Raw genomic sequence first — 12950 nt, 5'->3', positions numbered from 1 at the left:
CACACATAGAGTCCCAGATTTTCTTCCAAAGTTTCAAGTCCTTCCCTGCTATACACAGTCACAGAGAGGAAAGCCTGGAACTCCAGATATTGTCTACTAAAGATGCAGGAATCGGAGGGAACCACCGACACCTTCTGCTTCTCAGGGCTCCTCACACCAGCTTGCAGGCCCATCAGTTTGTCCTCTTGCCATCCCTCCTCTTGGTAAGAGATCCCAAGTGTTTCCAAGGCAGTCTTGCCATCAGAATTCAGCGAGAGCACACCATCCAAGGACTGTCATTCCTGGAATCCCAGGCTGGAAGGAATCTTAGCAACTGTCCCATTTCTTTTCCAGTGGCAAGGTGTCCAGGTTTTATAGCCCGTTTGGCTCCATTCCCAGGAACGCTGAGCAAAGCGCACCAAGAAAGTGCACAGTGGATCCAAGATTACAGCAGAGCACATCCAAGATGCCTATCTGGAAATGCAGCACACAAGCATCCCGCTTGCCATGGGCTCGTCTACTCTTGGCCTCTTCCAGATTTCAGCACTTGCCTTATTCTTCTACAGAGAAGAGCCAGGACTTGCCCCATGCAATGAAGACATGAGATCTGAGAAGCAGTTGTGTCTCATGCAGCTCCATCGGCCTCCCTGGAGCCACCCACTCATCCAGACCTGGATTTGTTCCAGTGCGTGAGTGAGCCGAGATTGCTGGTCGCTTCTGAGAGGCAGATTCAGAGAAAAAGGCCTTGGAGAACTTTGCACCTTGACAAGGGAACCACAAGCAAAGTCACACCACAGCAGCAGCAGCAGCCTGGACTCTGCACCTGAAGAAGCCACACTGCTGCTTTCCAAGAGCTCTTTGTTTTGTTGTGTTGAAGGACAACCCGTAGGGGGAGCACATTTTCACCCAGATCTGCCCCCCCCCCCCCGCCCAAAAAAAGCCAAAACAAAAAACAAGGCAATGGTTTGCCGTCTATCCTAGAATGTGTCAATTCTGTTTTGCTTTTGACTTAACACAAGACAGGGGTCTTGCTGAAAATTCTATAAGATCTAAGTTTTGCTTCGGGGGAGTGTGTGTGTGTGTATTGCTGCTAAAGACCACCTTACTCCTGCTATTACCCCAGGGATCTCTTCTCATGCTTCAGGTTTAGCCACTGAAGTACTAAACCAGAAGCATAGGAGGCTCCTACACAGAGGTGGCACATCTTGGGAGAAGAGGATACAGGCTGGGGCTCTAGAATGTAGGAGAAACTCAAGGCACAGAAAAGGCCAGAGAGAGGCGCCCCCGTTCACAGAAAAATAGCTTGACGGATATGCTGCTCCCCGGCAGGCGGCCATTCCAGTGCAGAAGAATAATTAGCCACAAACTGGCTTCCCTTCTTTACCTTAAGCAAGATCTGCCTTTAGATCTTCCATGTCCTCCACCTCCCCAATTATCAATTGTCATTTCCAAACAGAGTTCGGAGAAGTCATAGATTGTGCTCACAACGGTATCCTTCTATAAAGCAAAAGTCTACAGGCAACAGGCAGCTGTTTTTCCCCAGCTTCTCTAAGATCAGAGTCAAGTTGCTAGAACCTTCAGAAACGTTTTTCATGAGATGAAAACTCCCAGATTTCAGAAGGTTAATTTGTTTATTTATCATATTTACACACGGCCTGATGTGTGTATCTCTAGGCTGTGTACACAATCCAAATCAACAAATATAAAACCGAGTAAAACATGAAACAATTTCACGGAATAAACACAATTAAATGACTAAAATTCTTGTTCCAGGTTGCTCCTGATATTCTGCTCTTATGCAGTGGCTGAGACAGCTTTATATCAACTCTATCAAGTTCAAAAGCTGTGGCCCTGTGCCCCCAGCTCAGACCTGCCAAGTGTCAGTCTGGAGAGGAGAGCTGGTCTGGTGGTCGCCAGCATGACTTGTCCCCATAGCTAAGCAGGGTCCGCCCTGGTTGCATCTGAATGGGAGACTTGATGTCTGAGCACTGCAAGATATTCCCCTCAGGGGATGGAGCCGCCACTTGGGAAGAGCAGACGGTTCCCAGTTCCCTCCTCCCTGGCAGCATCTCCAAGAGAGGGCTGAGAGACATTCCTGCCTGCAACCTTGGAGAAGCCGCTGCCAGTCTGTGAAGACAATACTGAGCTAGATAGACCAAGGGTCTGACTCAGTATAGGGCAGCTTCCTATCTTCCTATGTCAGTCACAGATGGTGACTGTTTCAAAAGCCCAACTCGTGCTCACATGGTAGCTCACTTCATGAGAGAACTAAAGCAGTAAACTAAATGTGAAAATTATCCATCACTAGATCACCAGTACGCCCCCCCCCCCGAGGATCCTTGTAGGACTGCTCTGTCCAAGTCTCAAGAGAAAACACCTGCAAACAAGTCTTCAAAAATTCAGTTTGATGGAGGAGCCATTCACAGAGGAGGGGTGACTTTGTGGCCCCTCCCACTTTGGACAAATTCACACCAGGGAGCCAGAGTGCCCATGGCATACCAGTCCTCCCACGTTGCCTCCAATCTCCACCACAGGGGACCCAAGAATGCTTTATGGATGCAGAAGAATTGCTTAGAGCAGGAGTCCCTCTATTTTTTTTCATCTCTGTGCAGAATGAGTTTTGTCCTGGGTGGCAATATCAAGGCACTGTATGCACACATGCATTCAGAGTGGGGCCTTCCTAATTCAACTTGAGCGGGATCGAAAATTAACTGAGTGACATCAGAAAACTTGTGAGCGCGCATGTGTGCCTGCCTTAGAGGGAACAGTGGTTTAGAGCAGTGTTTCTCAACCTTTTCGGAATCAAGGACCGGTAAATTCTTAGTGCGCAGTTTCAGGGACCGGTACATTATCTGTGCAGAGTTTCCTGGACCAGCAGTTAGTAAAAGGGTTTTAAGTTTATCTATTAGTACTAAAGTATACTACAGGTGTGCACAACTCAACTTAATATCATTCAATTAATTAAATCAAAGTGAAATTAATTGAAATGAATTTAATCAAAAATTTTGAAGCTCTGGCAGGCCAAGATTAATTTAAATTAAAATAAAATAAATTGAATTAAAAATTCTAATAAAATAAATACAATACAATCTGTACAAAATACATAACATAACAATAAAATGCATTGTTCTTCCTTTCTACCTCTGCCAAATCATCACACTTAACATGGAGCATTTCTAAGGAAAAAAATTAGAGAAGTTTTTCTCTTAATTTTTGATAAGATTGTTTTTCTCCTTCACCACACAGGCTTTTATAAGAAGGAAAGAGAGAAGCAAGACGGGGAAAGAAAGAGGGGGAAATAGTTCTGGCTTGGCTTGAGAAAGAGAATGGGGTAGGCTTCGCTTGAGAGAGAGAGAGAGAGAGACAGAGGGATAGAAAAAGGAAAAGAGGATGAGGCAGGCTTGAAGAGAGAGAGGAAGAGAAAGAAAGAAAAAGCTAGAAAAGAAGGAGATGGAAACATGATAGGTAGGTTTGGCTTGAGGGAGAGAGAGAAAGTTTAAAATGAAACTGATGGAAAGAACCACCCCACCGCGCTGCACCTCACTCTGCTTGCCACTTGCCTTCCCATGCCATGAAACTCCATGTATTTTTAAAAATTCCAATGCCAGCCGGTGCGTGACTGAGGGGTTGTCTGGGGATGGCTGCCAGGTGTGTGGGGGTGAGTCAGTAGTCCTTCTATCCCCCACCACCTGCATGCTGTGAACCTCCGTGTTTTTTAAAAAAATATTCTTCCAATTCATGGCGGCCCTGCTCCTCCTCAATGATGAAAAGGCTTTTAAGAATCCCAGTTTGCACGTTACCTGACAGCGTGTGTGAGTTGCAAGTGGGGAGAGAGAAGAGAGGACCACAAACTACGCAGGTCTTCGCCCAGGCTAACCGAGCGCCAACCCCCCTAAAGGCCTCACATAGTGCTACTGAAGCTGAAGCTCTACTAAATAAGTGCAGCCCAGTTCTACAAGCCGGGCTGAACACCTCTTGCAAAAAGAGCTCGGTCCATGTTAGCATTCAGGGGCAACATACCGGAGGCAGGAACGACCAGGACATGAGCCGAAGAGAATAGCCCCCGGAAAGATAATGGGGCGGGGGAAGGGTAGCTAAGGTTGAGAAGTTGGAGGACATTCTCCCAACTGAACTTTAAAACACACACACACACACCTTGTCTTGCCAAAACAAACAAACACCAAGAAGGGAGGGGGGAGCCGCCGCTGCTTGTATCTGTCCCTCCCACACCCACTCCTCTTTCCCCGCTCTCTTACTGGAGTTAAAAAAAGGGGGGGGAGCCCGTGATCAAATCAGAATACTAAACGCTCGCTGCATTATCTGGAGAGATAGAGGAAATCATCATGCTTTTGGAAGTAGGATGGTGGGTTTAAAAGAAAAGAAAAGAAAAAGGAGGAGAGATTGGGGGAAATGACTTTATTTTTGTCTTGCCACCAAGCCCCTTTGGCAGCATGAATGTAGGCACACCACCTCGCCATTAAAAAAAAAAAAAAAAAATCCAGAGGGGAAGGAGGGAAGAGGAGAGAAAATCATTTGAATGTTCCGGCTTTTTGAATGAGCCACGTGTTCAAACTACAAATCAACTTCTCACGCGAGGAATCCCAACACCTCAATTAGATAGCAGCAGATTTAGGCTCATACATTTATACACACTCACAAAGGAGGAGCAGAAGCAAAGCCGCTCTGGCTGTCCAGGACAACTGCAAACCTCTGTGTTTTTAACTATTAACTACACGAGCTCGCCTCGCATTTGAGAAGTGCAATCGGGCCAGATGGCGAGCTACAGCGTCGCTCTGTTATCAGCCGCTGCCGAGGCGGGTGGGGCGGGATATAAGGACTACTGGCTCACACACACACACTCCTCATAGCCATTCCCTCGGCCACGTGGCGGCTGGAATTTCAACAACATTTTTTTAAAAAACACGGAGGAGGTTCACAGTGGGGGAGGGGGTTAATTCCCTGAGCCACGGACCGGCACTCAACTCTTCGCGGACCGGCACCGGTCCGCGGACCGGCTGTTGAGAAACACTGCTTTAGAGTAAGAGTAAAAACTTAATGCAGGTTTACTGAGTACACCAAGGCCTGTGGGGCCATTTTTTTTAGTCATTACGGGTAAGTGTTCAGATGTTAAAAACCTAAGTTTTGCAAACAGAATGAATTACATTCTAGTGAGCTTGCAATGACTTCCTTGTTGTGAACACTTTATTTCAGCTATACATCTTTGGAGATTAATTGATTTGCCATGGAGCAAACAAAGAAGCTTCAGGGACTGGAAGGGCAGCAGGAGTGGGCAGGCGAGGGGTCCAAATACCACCACGGAAAGCCTCATCCAGACCCCCTCGATCTTTTGCAGAAATTGCCTGCACATTATCAGCTTTTTCTTGGCAACCATCAGAGCTGTAAACTTGACCCTCTTTTTTATTTCCTGGCAGGGCAGGAAGAAATATTTTGGCCCCAAGCACTCTGAAGTTTGTGGCCCATGAGAGAGGAGAAAATCCCTAGGCAATCCGAGCCTGATGGGGAGCGACTGTAGCTCAGCAGTAGAAGTTCAACCCCAGCAGCCTCTCCAAGCAGGGCTAGGAAAGACTCCAACGGGGAGTCACTGTCAGAGTAGGCAACACCAACCGAGACAGACCAGGAGACAGACTTTCTTATATAATCTTATTTGTCCAGTCCTATTTTCTGGAAATCCAGAATGAAGGTATATAGAAACCACAACCGGGTGATCAGCCAGTTTGTTGTGGAAGAGAGGATTTTAACTGGTTTTGAGCACCACGGTTCCTCACAATAAGAACATAAGAACAGCCCTGCTGGATCAGGCCCAAGGCCCATCTAGTCCAGCATCCTGTTTCGCACAGTGGCCCATGAACTCCACCAGTCTAACAGGCCAGTCTCCAAGCAATTCAAGATTGTCATATGACTCCAACCCCCAAGTTAAGCCAGTAATACAGACAGGCTGCCTCAAATCCACAGCTCTGAGCAAAGCTGCAGCACAAAGGGAGGGGTGTGTGTGTGTGTGTGTGTGTGTAGGGCACAGCACCACCACCTTGTTAGTTCTAAAAAGCAAGATTCAATGGATGGAAAGTGCACTCTCTCTCCACTGATCCCTCTAAGGCGTGAGCACGTGCGCACAAGTTTTTGCATGTCCACTCAGTTAATTTTGGATCCCACTCAGGCTGAATCAGGAAGGCCCCACTCGGAATGCAGGTGTGCACAAACTGCCTTGATACTCCCACCCAGAACAAAACTCATTTCACACACAGATGAAAAAAATTAGAGGGAACACTGTCTCTCTCTCATTGGACTAGCTTCTAAAAGAGGAGAAATGCAAGCTTCTGAGCTTCATATGGCCAGAAAAAGGCCCATCTTTCAGAAGAAGAAACATTATACCAAAAAATCATAATCTCAAAGACTGGCCTAGTTACAGACTTATGGCAGCAAAAGGCACAATTCCTCATTGCTATGACACCCAAGCTCTGCAAGACACCTTCCGGAGAGGAACATGCGTTTACTTGGCAGACTCCTTACACATCTGCTTTGCTCTGTTGAAATGAGCTGACTTTTCAGAATAGCCTAGTTAATTATCGAGCTTGGCTCCAGACTGACAGAACAACTATTCTGAGAAAGCACAGCGCAAGTGATGAAGAACATATCTCTGTCTAGCTCAGTATTGTTTACCCAGACTGGCAGCGACTTCTTCAAGGTTACAGGCAGGAGTCTCTCTCTCACCCCTATCTGGAGATGCTGCCAGGGAGGGAACTTGGAACCTTCAGCCTGCAGGTGCTCTTCCCAGAGTGGCTCCATTCCCTGAAGGGAACATCTCATAGTGCTTACATGCAGTCTCCCATTCAAATGCAAACCAGGGTGGATCCTGTTTAGCAAAGAGGACAATTCATGCTAGCTACCACAAGAGCAGCTCTCCTCCCATAATTCAAAAGCCAGAAGGCAGGCTGGCTACACCATGAAGCCTCCTCCCTGGCAAATATTATCGTGTTTTGCACCACATCAAGTAGACCAATGACATACACCTGCTTTGAATGCGAAAGATCCCTGGTTGGATGAATCCCTGGCATCTCCAGGTGGGGGACTTTCCCAGCCCCATCTGAAATCCTGGAGAGCTGCTGCCAGTCAGTGTAGACAATACCTAACTAGATGGGCCAATGGCCTGACTCCACATAAAGCAGCTTCATGCATTCATGGTTCCAAAGCACATCCAGCTGTTCAGGCAAGCTTCTACTGAATACATACCGCAAACGAGCAGAATGCACGTCAGCCTTTTAACAATGCACAAGCATCCTCATGAATCTCACCACAGTAGGATCAGGAAGGAGAAATGTGAATCCCAAAAGTAGTTGTAAGCCCTCTGGGCAGGACCCCCCCTCCATACAGCATCTAGCTCATCAGTGGCACAGAGAGAGTGGGAGAGAAGGCAATTATGCCCATTTCTCTGCCCTCTGCATTCCTCCCACATGGAAACCAAAAGCCCCGACATCGAGAAGAATCTCCTCCATGCTAAAAGCAGCAAGGAAGAGAATAAGGCAGGGGGTGCTTGAATGCATTCACAAGGGAAGCCAGCTGGATCTACCCATTTGGCACACAGAGCATGCACCTCTGGAGACATCTATCAGCACACAGGAACCTGGGAAAGGGAGGCTGTGAAGATCTGAGCATCTTCCCTTCTCACTGCTGCACTCTGAGAAGCAGCAGAGGATACGAAGAGACACCGCTGCTGCACGGTGAAAGGGTGGAGAGTACCCACGTACCACGGCTGTGCCCCTCTCTCCCAGAGCAGAGTCTGCTGCCAGTCAGATGCTTACAGAAGTGGGGGGCGCAGAATGACCCACGGATCAGAGAGGAAGATTACATGCAGACTCAAGGGGAGAAGATTTTGTAAGGCTAGTCTCCCTGCTGCGGAGACTGGAAGGAGGGGCCCAGCTGAAGAACTCCAATCCAGCCACGCACTTGCCATGCACCGCCCAAAGAATGACATCCCAGCATGACAGATGAAGGAACAAGCCCAAAGGGAGGTGGAGAGCAGTTGCAGAGGGCAAACACACACACACCTGTGTACCTAGAGTGCCCCACTCTCTAACACGGGTGGCCGACAGGGATTCCCTCTGTAACAGGGATTCCCAGACGTTGTTGACCACAACTCCCATCATCCCAGACAAAGGCCGCTGCAGCAGGGGATGGTGGGAGTTGTAGTCAACAGCTCTCAGGGGTTCCTGTTACAGGGAGCACTGGTGGCCAACCTCAAGCTCCCCAGTTGTTGACTACAGCTCCCATCACCCCCTGCTGCAATGCACTAGGGAGGATGGGAACGGTCATCCAACGAGAGCTGGAGAGCCTCAGCTCGGCCTTCCCGGCACGGCTGAAGATGGTTCCTCCGCCGCGATGACCCCACTGCCGGGCACAGAGGGGCACAGGTGGCGGCTTCTGGTCCACCTGCCCCGGGGCGGCCGAGGCAGAGGATGGGCTGCGGCTCCGAGCCCTCCGGCAGGAGAGAGAGAGGGGCGCCTTCCAGGGCCTGCTGCAGGCATGCAAGCCAGGCACGTGTGCTCTGGCAGGCAGCCACCCTGGAGGCTGCCTGGCCGGGCAGGGCGCGGGCGGAGAGAGGCCTCCCCCAGCAGCCCCGAAGCCGCCCCCACCCCCAGGCCCGCTGCGGATGGGCGGTGTCGCCCAACAGCCTCGGGGGACCCGCGCTGGGGAGCCCTGCCCTAGACGAGGGGGGCTCACTCCGCCCCGGCTCCCCCTGCACGCCCAGCAGCACGGCCCTCTGCCGGGAGGGAGGGGGCGGGTGGGAGAGCAGGCGCAGCGAGGGCGGCTTCCCTCCTCTCTCGCGCCCCCCGCCCTGCCCGAGAGCTGCGCTGCCCGCAGGCTGCCCATTCACCAGGTAGAGCTCTACCTGCAGACAGCGTGGGGGGAAGAAGGAGTGGGTGAGCCCGTGCAGCTCCACCTGGCGAGTGGCCAGCCTGCAGCCAGCCCCTTTCCGCTCCCCTGCTGCTGCCGCCCGAGCCGGACTCCCTCCTGCCCGCTGCGTGCGGAGCCTCCCCGGCCCGGGCGGAGGCGAGGAGGGATGCTGCGGGGCGGGGGGGCCCTCCGGCTGCCCGCCCCCCGCAACACACACACACACACTCACACACTACCTTGTACTTGTCGAAGCCGGCCAGCTGCTCGGCGCTCACGTACTCGTAGCCGGCCATGGCGGGGGCGGCGACCCCTGAGACGGGAGAGGGAGAGCAGCGGCAGCGCCCGCCCGGCTTCGTGAATGACTGGGGAGGCTCCGCCCTCGGGGCCCTGCCGGCCGCCGTACTCCGCTCCGGCACGGCCTCCGCCTCGCTTCCCGCTCGCCGGCCCAGATCAGCCCACCCGTGACGTCAGCGCGCGCCGCCTCCGACCCCGCCTCCTCCGTCCCGCCGCCATCTTGGGAGAGGCAGCGGACTGACGTGTCGCTCCGCGACGTCACCCTTCCCCATGCCGTCACGGTGTGACTTTTCTCATTTGTCGCTTTTAAGAGTGTAATAATAAACATTATACACTCTCCTAAAACCGACAAATGCGAAAAGTAACACTGTGACGTACAACCACCTCCGAAGGGGTTGCTTCGGAGCCCGGAACCACCGTCGCCGTCGTCATCAATATCATCCCCCGCCCCCACCGAGCGCTGGTTCTGTCAATCAAGCGACGGCAGCCACTCAGATCCCTTCTCTTCGTTCTGGTCCCACCCGTCGCTCCCTGCTTGACTGCCGGCTCCTCTCTCCCGCCTCTCCTCCCTCCGGACTAGAGGGGCGCCTACGCCATCAGCCCGCCCGTCTTTTATTGACTGGCAAGGCTCAGGGCCAATTGGGAACTCTCAGTGCGCAAGCCCCCTTTTAGGAACATAGGAAGCTGCTGCAGACTGAGTCAGACCATTGGTCTATCTAGCGAGCTCAGTATTGTCTCCACAGACTGGCAGCGGCTTCTCCAAGGTTGCAGGCAGGAATCTCTCTCAGCCCTAGCTTGGAGATGCTGCTGCCAGGGAGGGAACTTGGAACCTTTTTCTGCTCTTCCCAGAGTGGCAGCTCCACCCCCTGAGGGGAAGATCTTGCAGTGCCCACACCTCTAGTCTCCCATTCAGATGCAACCAGGGTGGATCCTGCTTAGCTATGGGGACAAGCCATGCTGGCTCCCACCAGACCAGCTCTCCTCTCCTTTGCTCTCGTTGTGCTGGCTCGCGCCTGTGGAGTGGGACCGCAGTACTTCTGCTCCGAGACTTTTGCAGTTAGCGGCACTCAGCCGGCAAACGCAGCGGAGCAAGAGGGCGCCTGGCCCCGAGAAGCTGCGAGCTGGAGACGCTTTCCTGGATTGTCATCTCGCTTTTTGTAGCTTTAAAAAGTGTATAGTTTCTATTTATTGAGAATATTTGAACCGCGTCCCCCCAGCACGGTCCTGCTGCGGGAGGCTGGCAGGATTCCCTACAGCAATGCAGTTATGGCCGCAGGAGGGAGGAGAGCGCTAACCCGAGAGGAGAAGCCGCCAGCCGGATTACAGGCTGGATGAAGCCGCCAAGAGCTCGGGAAGGCCTTCCTACCCCTGTGCCTGGACCCTTTGACTTTCTGCCGGGCGGAGGAGGGAGCCCGAGTCTCCGCTTTTCCTTCCCTTTTGATCGGAAACGTTTAAGATGCGCTGTTTCTAAAGGTGGTTTTAGTCTGGCCTTTTAACTTTTGTTAATTGTTACTGTTCTACCGTATTTTATTCATGTTGTGACTGCTGCCCCCAGCAGCAGTGTACTGGATGGGCAGGGGAGACATATATTTTATATAAAACCATATATTGTGAACCGCCCAGGGACTTTTTTTGTATGGGGCGGTATATGAATGTACTCCATAAATAAAAGTAAACAGAGATTTATTCACACGAAATGCTGCAGGCATTCCAGCGGTCAGCCGTGCAGTCTAGGGGTGGGCAGGCAAAGGTGACCCTCCACTGTTCCATAGGAACATAGGCAGCTGCCATATACTGAGTCAGAGCCTTGGTCCATCTCGCTCAGTTTTGTCTACACAGACTGGCAGCGGCTTCTCCCAGGTTGCAGGCAGGAGTCTCTCTCTCAGCCTACTGTATGCTTTGGTAGTTTGTTGGTTCAATAAAAAAAATCTTGTCCTATTAAAAAAAAATCATCTTGTCCTATCTTGGAGAAGCCAGGGAGGGAACTGGGAACCTTCTGCTCTTCCCAGAGCGGCTCCATCCCCTGAGGGGAATCCCTCGCAGTGCTCACACATCAAGTCTCCCATTCAGATGCAACCAGGGCACAACCTGCTTAGCTATGAGGACAAGTCATCTGTGCTACCACAAGACCAGCTCTCTTCCCACTACAACTCCCATCATCCCCTGCCACAATTGATTGGAGGATCAAGTTTGCTCACCGCACCCCCTGCCTTGCTAGCCACACAGGACCCCTGCTGCTGCAGGGGGGAGGAGCAGGGGTCCTGTGGCTAGCAAGGAAAGGGGTGGGCAAACTTGATCCTCCAATCAGTTGTGGTTCTTCCATGGGGAGGCTGCTTTTCTTTCCCCACCTGAGCACTGTCTCTGTCAATCAAACGACCACAGCCACTCAGATTCCTTACCACCCCTCACTCCATGTTTGATTGACAGCTCTCCCATGCTGCCTGTGATTGGGTTAAAGGAGCAGATGCGTCACAAGCCCTAGTGCCCGCCCACCCTCCTATTGATTGGCCAATTGAGGACTCGCAGCATGCAAACAGCCTTTTCTGCGCAGGCTGCAAGAGATGCCGGGGAGCTGCAGCAGAGGGCGCCCTTCTCTCGCTTTGCAGCCCTTCCTCGAAGGCAAGAGAAGGCTTCCCTCCACCTGACCCCCTGTGGCAGCTAAGCTTGCAGAAAAGGCACTCTTCACGTGCTCAGAGGCCTTTCCATATTAACGTAAATTCCCAACCTTGGATCCCCAGACATTGTGGGATTACAATGCCCATCGTCCTTCAGCCATTGAGCCTGGGGATGATGGGAGTTGCAGATCCATGCCACCCGTGCTTATTATGTGCAGGATGGAAGCATTCACGTGCAATAGGACCGGGCTCCTACTCAGGGGCGTAGCAAGGTCAGAGTGGGGGGCCCTGGGACACAACGTGAACATGGGCCCCTGCCCCCTCCAATCTTCTTCATGGGGGGGGATGGAAGAGCAAAGAGCAAGCTGTTGCTCAGCAGGCAGCCCCCCCCCTTGGGTCCAGCAGGACATCTCCCCCTCTGCCGTTCAATTATCGCTATGCCTCTGCTGCTCCTCCTCCGGTGCACCCTGCTCTGCCCAGTAAGTGAGCAAATGTCCCAAAGCAAAGCCCCTTCCCATTGGCAGCTTCCATTTTGTAAATAAAAAGCAGCAGGGGCAAAAAACCACCCCAGAAGTCCATTGAGTTTGCCCCTGGGGGGGCTTTCTTGCCCCAGCCCAGCGTCTCCTCAAAGCAAACATTTCCCCTCCCTGTGAAGGCGGCTTTCCAGGCTCTGGGTGCTTGGGTATGGAAACGGCACTTTCTTCTTCTGCGCCACTATTCACGTGGATTGGTTTGGGGACCCTTTCCTCACCCAAACTATGCTGTTATCTGGACTGGGGTACAGACACACCCCACCACTTCTTTGGTAGAAGGTGGGCTTTTTGCCTGTCTGGAGGAGGGCTAAGGCTGCAAGCCTATGGACACTTTCTCAGGAGTAAGCCCCATCACATGCAGTAGGACTTACACGCCTGAGTAGACATGCATTGCGTCGGGAAAGAAGTTGCAATCTGCATTGGAGGGTGCAACTTTGGATCTGTAAGGGTTGTGGGGCTTTTTTGGGGGGGATTACCCACTGGGAATCAAGGGAATCAGAAGTCTGGGGTGTTGGTTTGTTGCCCACTGACCCAAGGAAGCAAGGCAGTCTGCAGGTTATCAATACAAGAATGGCATGGAGACAGCTATGACTGTGCAGCCCATCCAGCTGTGGTTAAA

The 12950-nt window shown here is 51.9% G+C and overlaps 1 protein-coding gene across 2 annotated transcripts in view; it reads right to left on the bottom strand.

The window, feature by feature from the left end:
* Window positions 1-9692, bottom strand: part of SELENOI (selenoprotein I) — a 52149-nt gene extending 42457 nt beyond the window's left edge. Inside the window, exon 1 of one of the 2 annotated variants that reach the window (XM_053250642.1) lies at window positions 9126-9692. In XM_053250642.1, the coding sequence (XP_053106617.1) occupies window positions 9126-9182 (57 nt within the window). In that variant the 5' untranslated portion in view covers window positions 9183-9692. The remainder of the gene's footprint in view (window positions 1-9125) is intronic. The other variant, XM_053250638.1, reaches the window with a different exon arrangement.
* Window positions 9693-12950: the final 3258 nt, after the last annotated feature.

This window comes from Hemicordylus capensis, chromosome 1 (assembly GCF_027244095.1).
Source record: "Hemicordylus capensis ecotype Gifberg chromosome 1, rHemCap1.1.pri, whole genome shotgun sequence".
NCBI lineage: Eukaryota > Metazoa > Chordata > Lepidosauria > Squamata > Cordylidae > Hemicordylus > Hemicordylus capensis.
The sequence above is the reverse complement of the archived record's forward strand: the minus strand, read 5'-3'. Positions and strand labels throughout refer to the sequence as shown.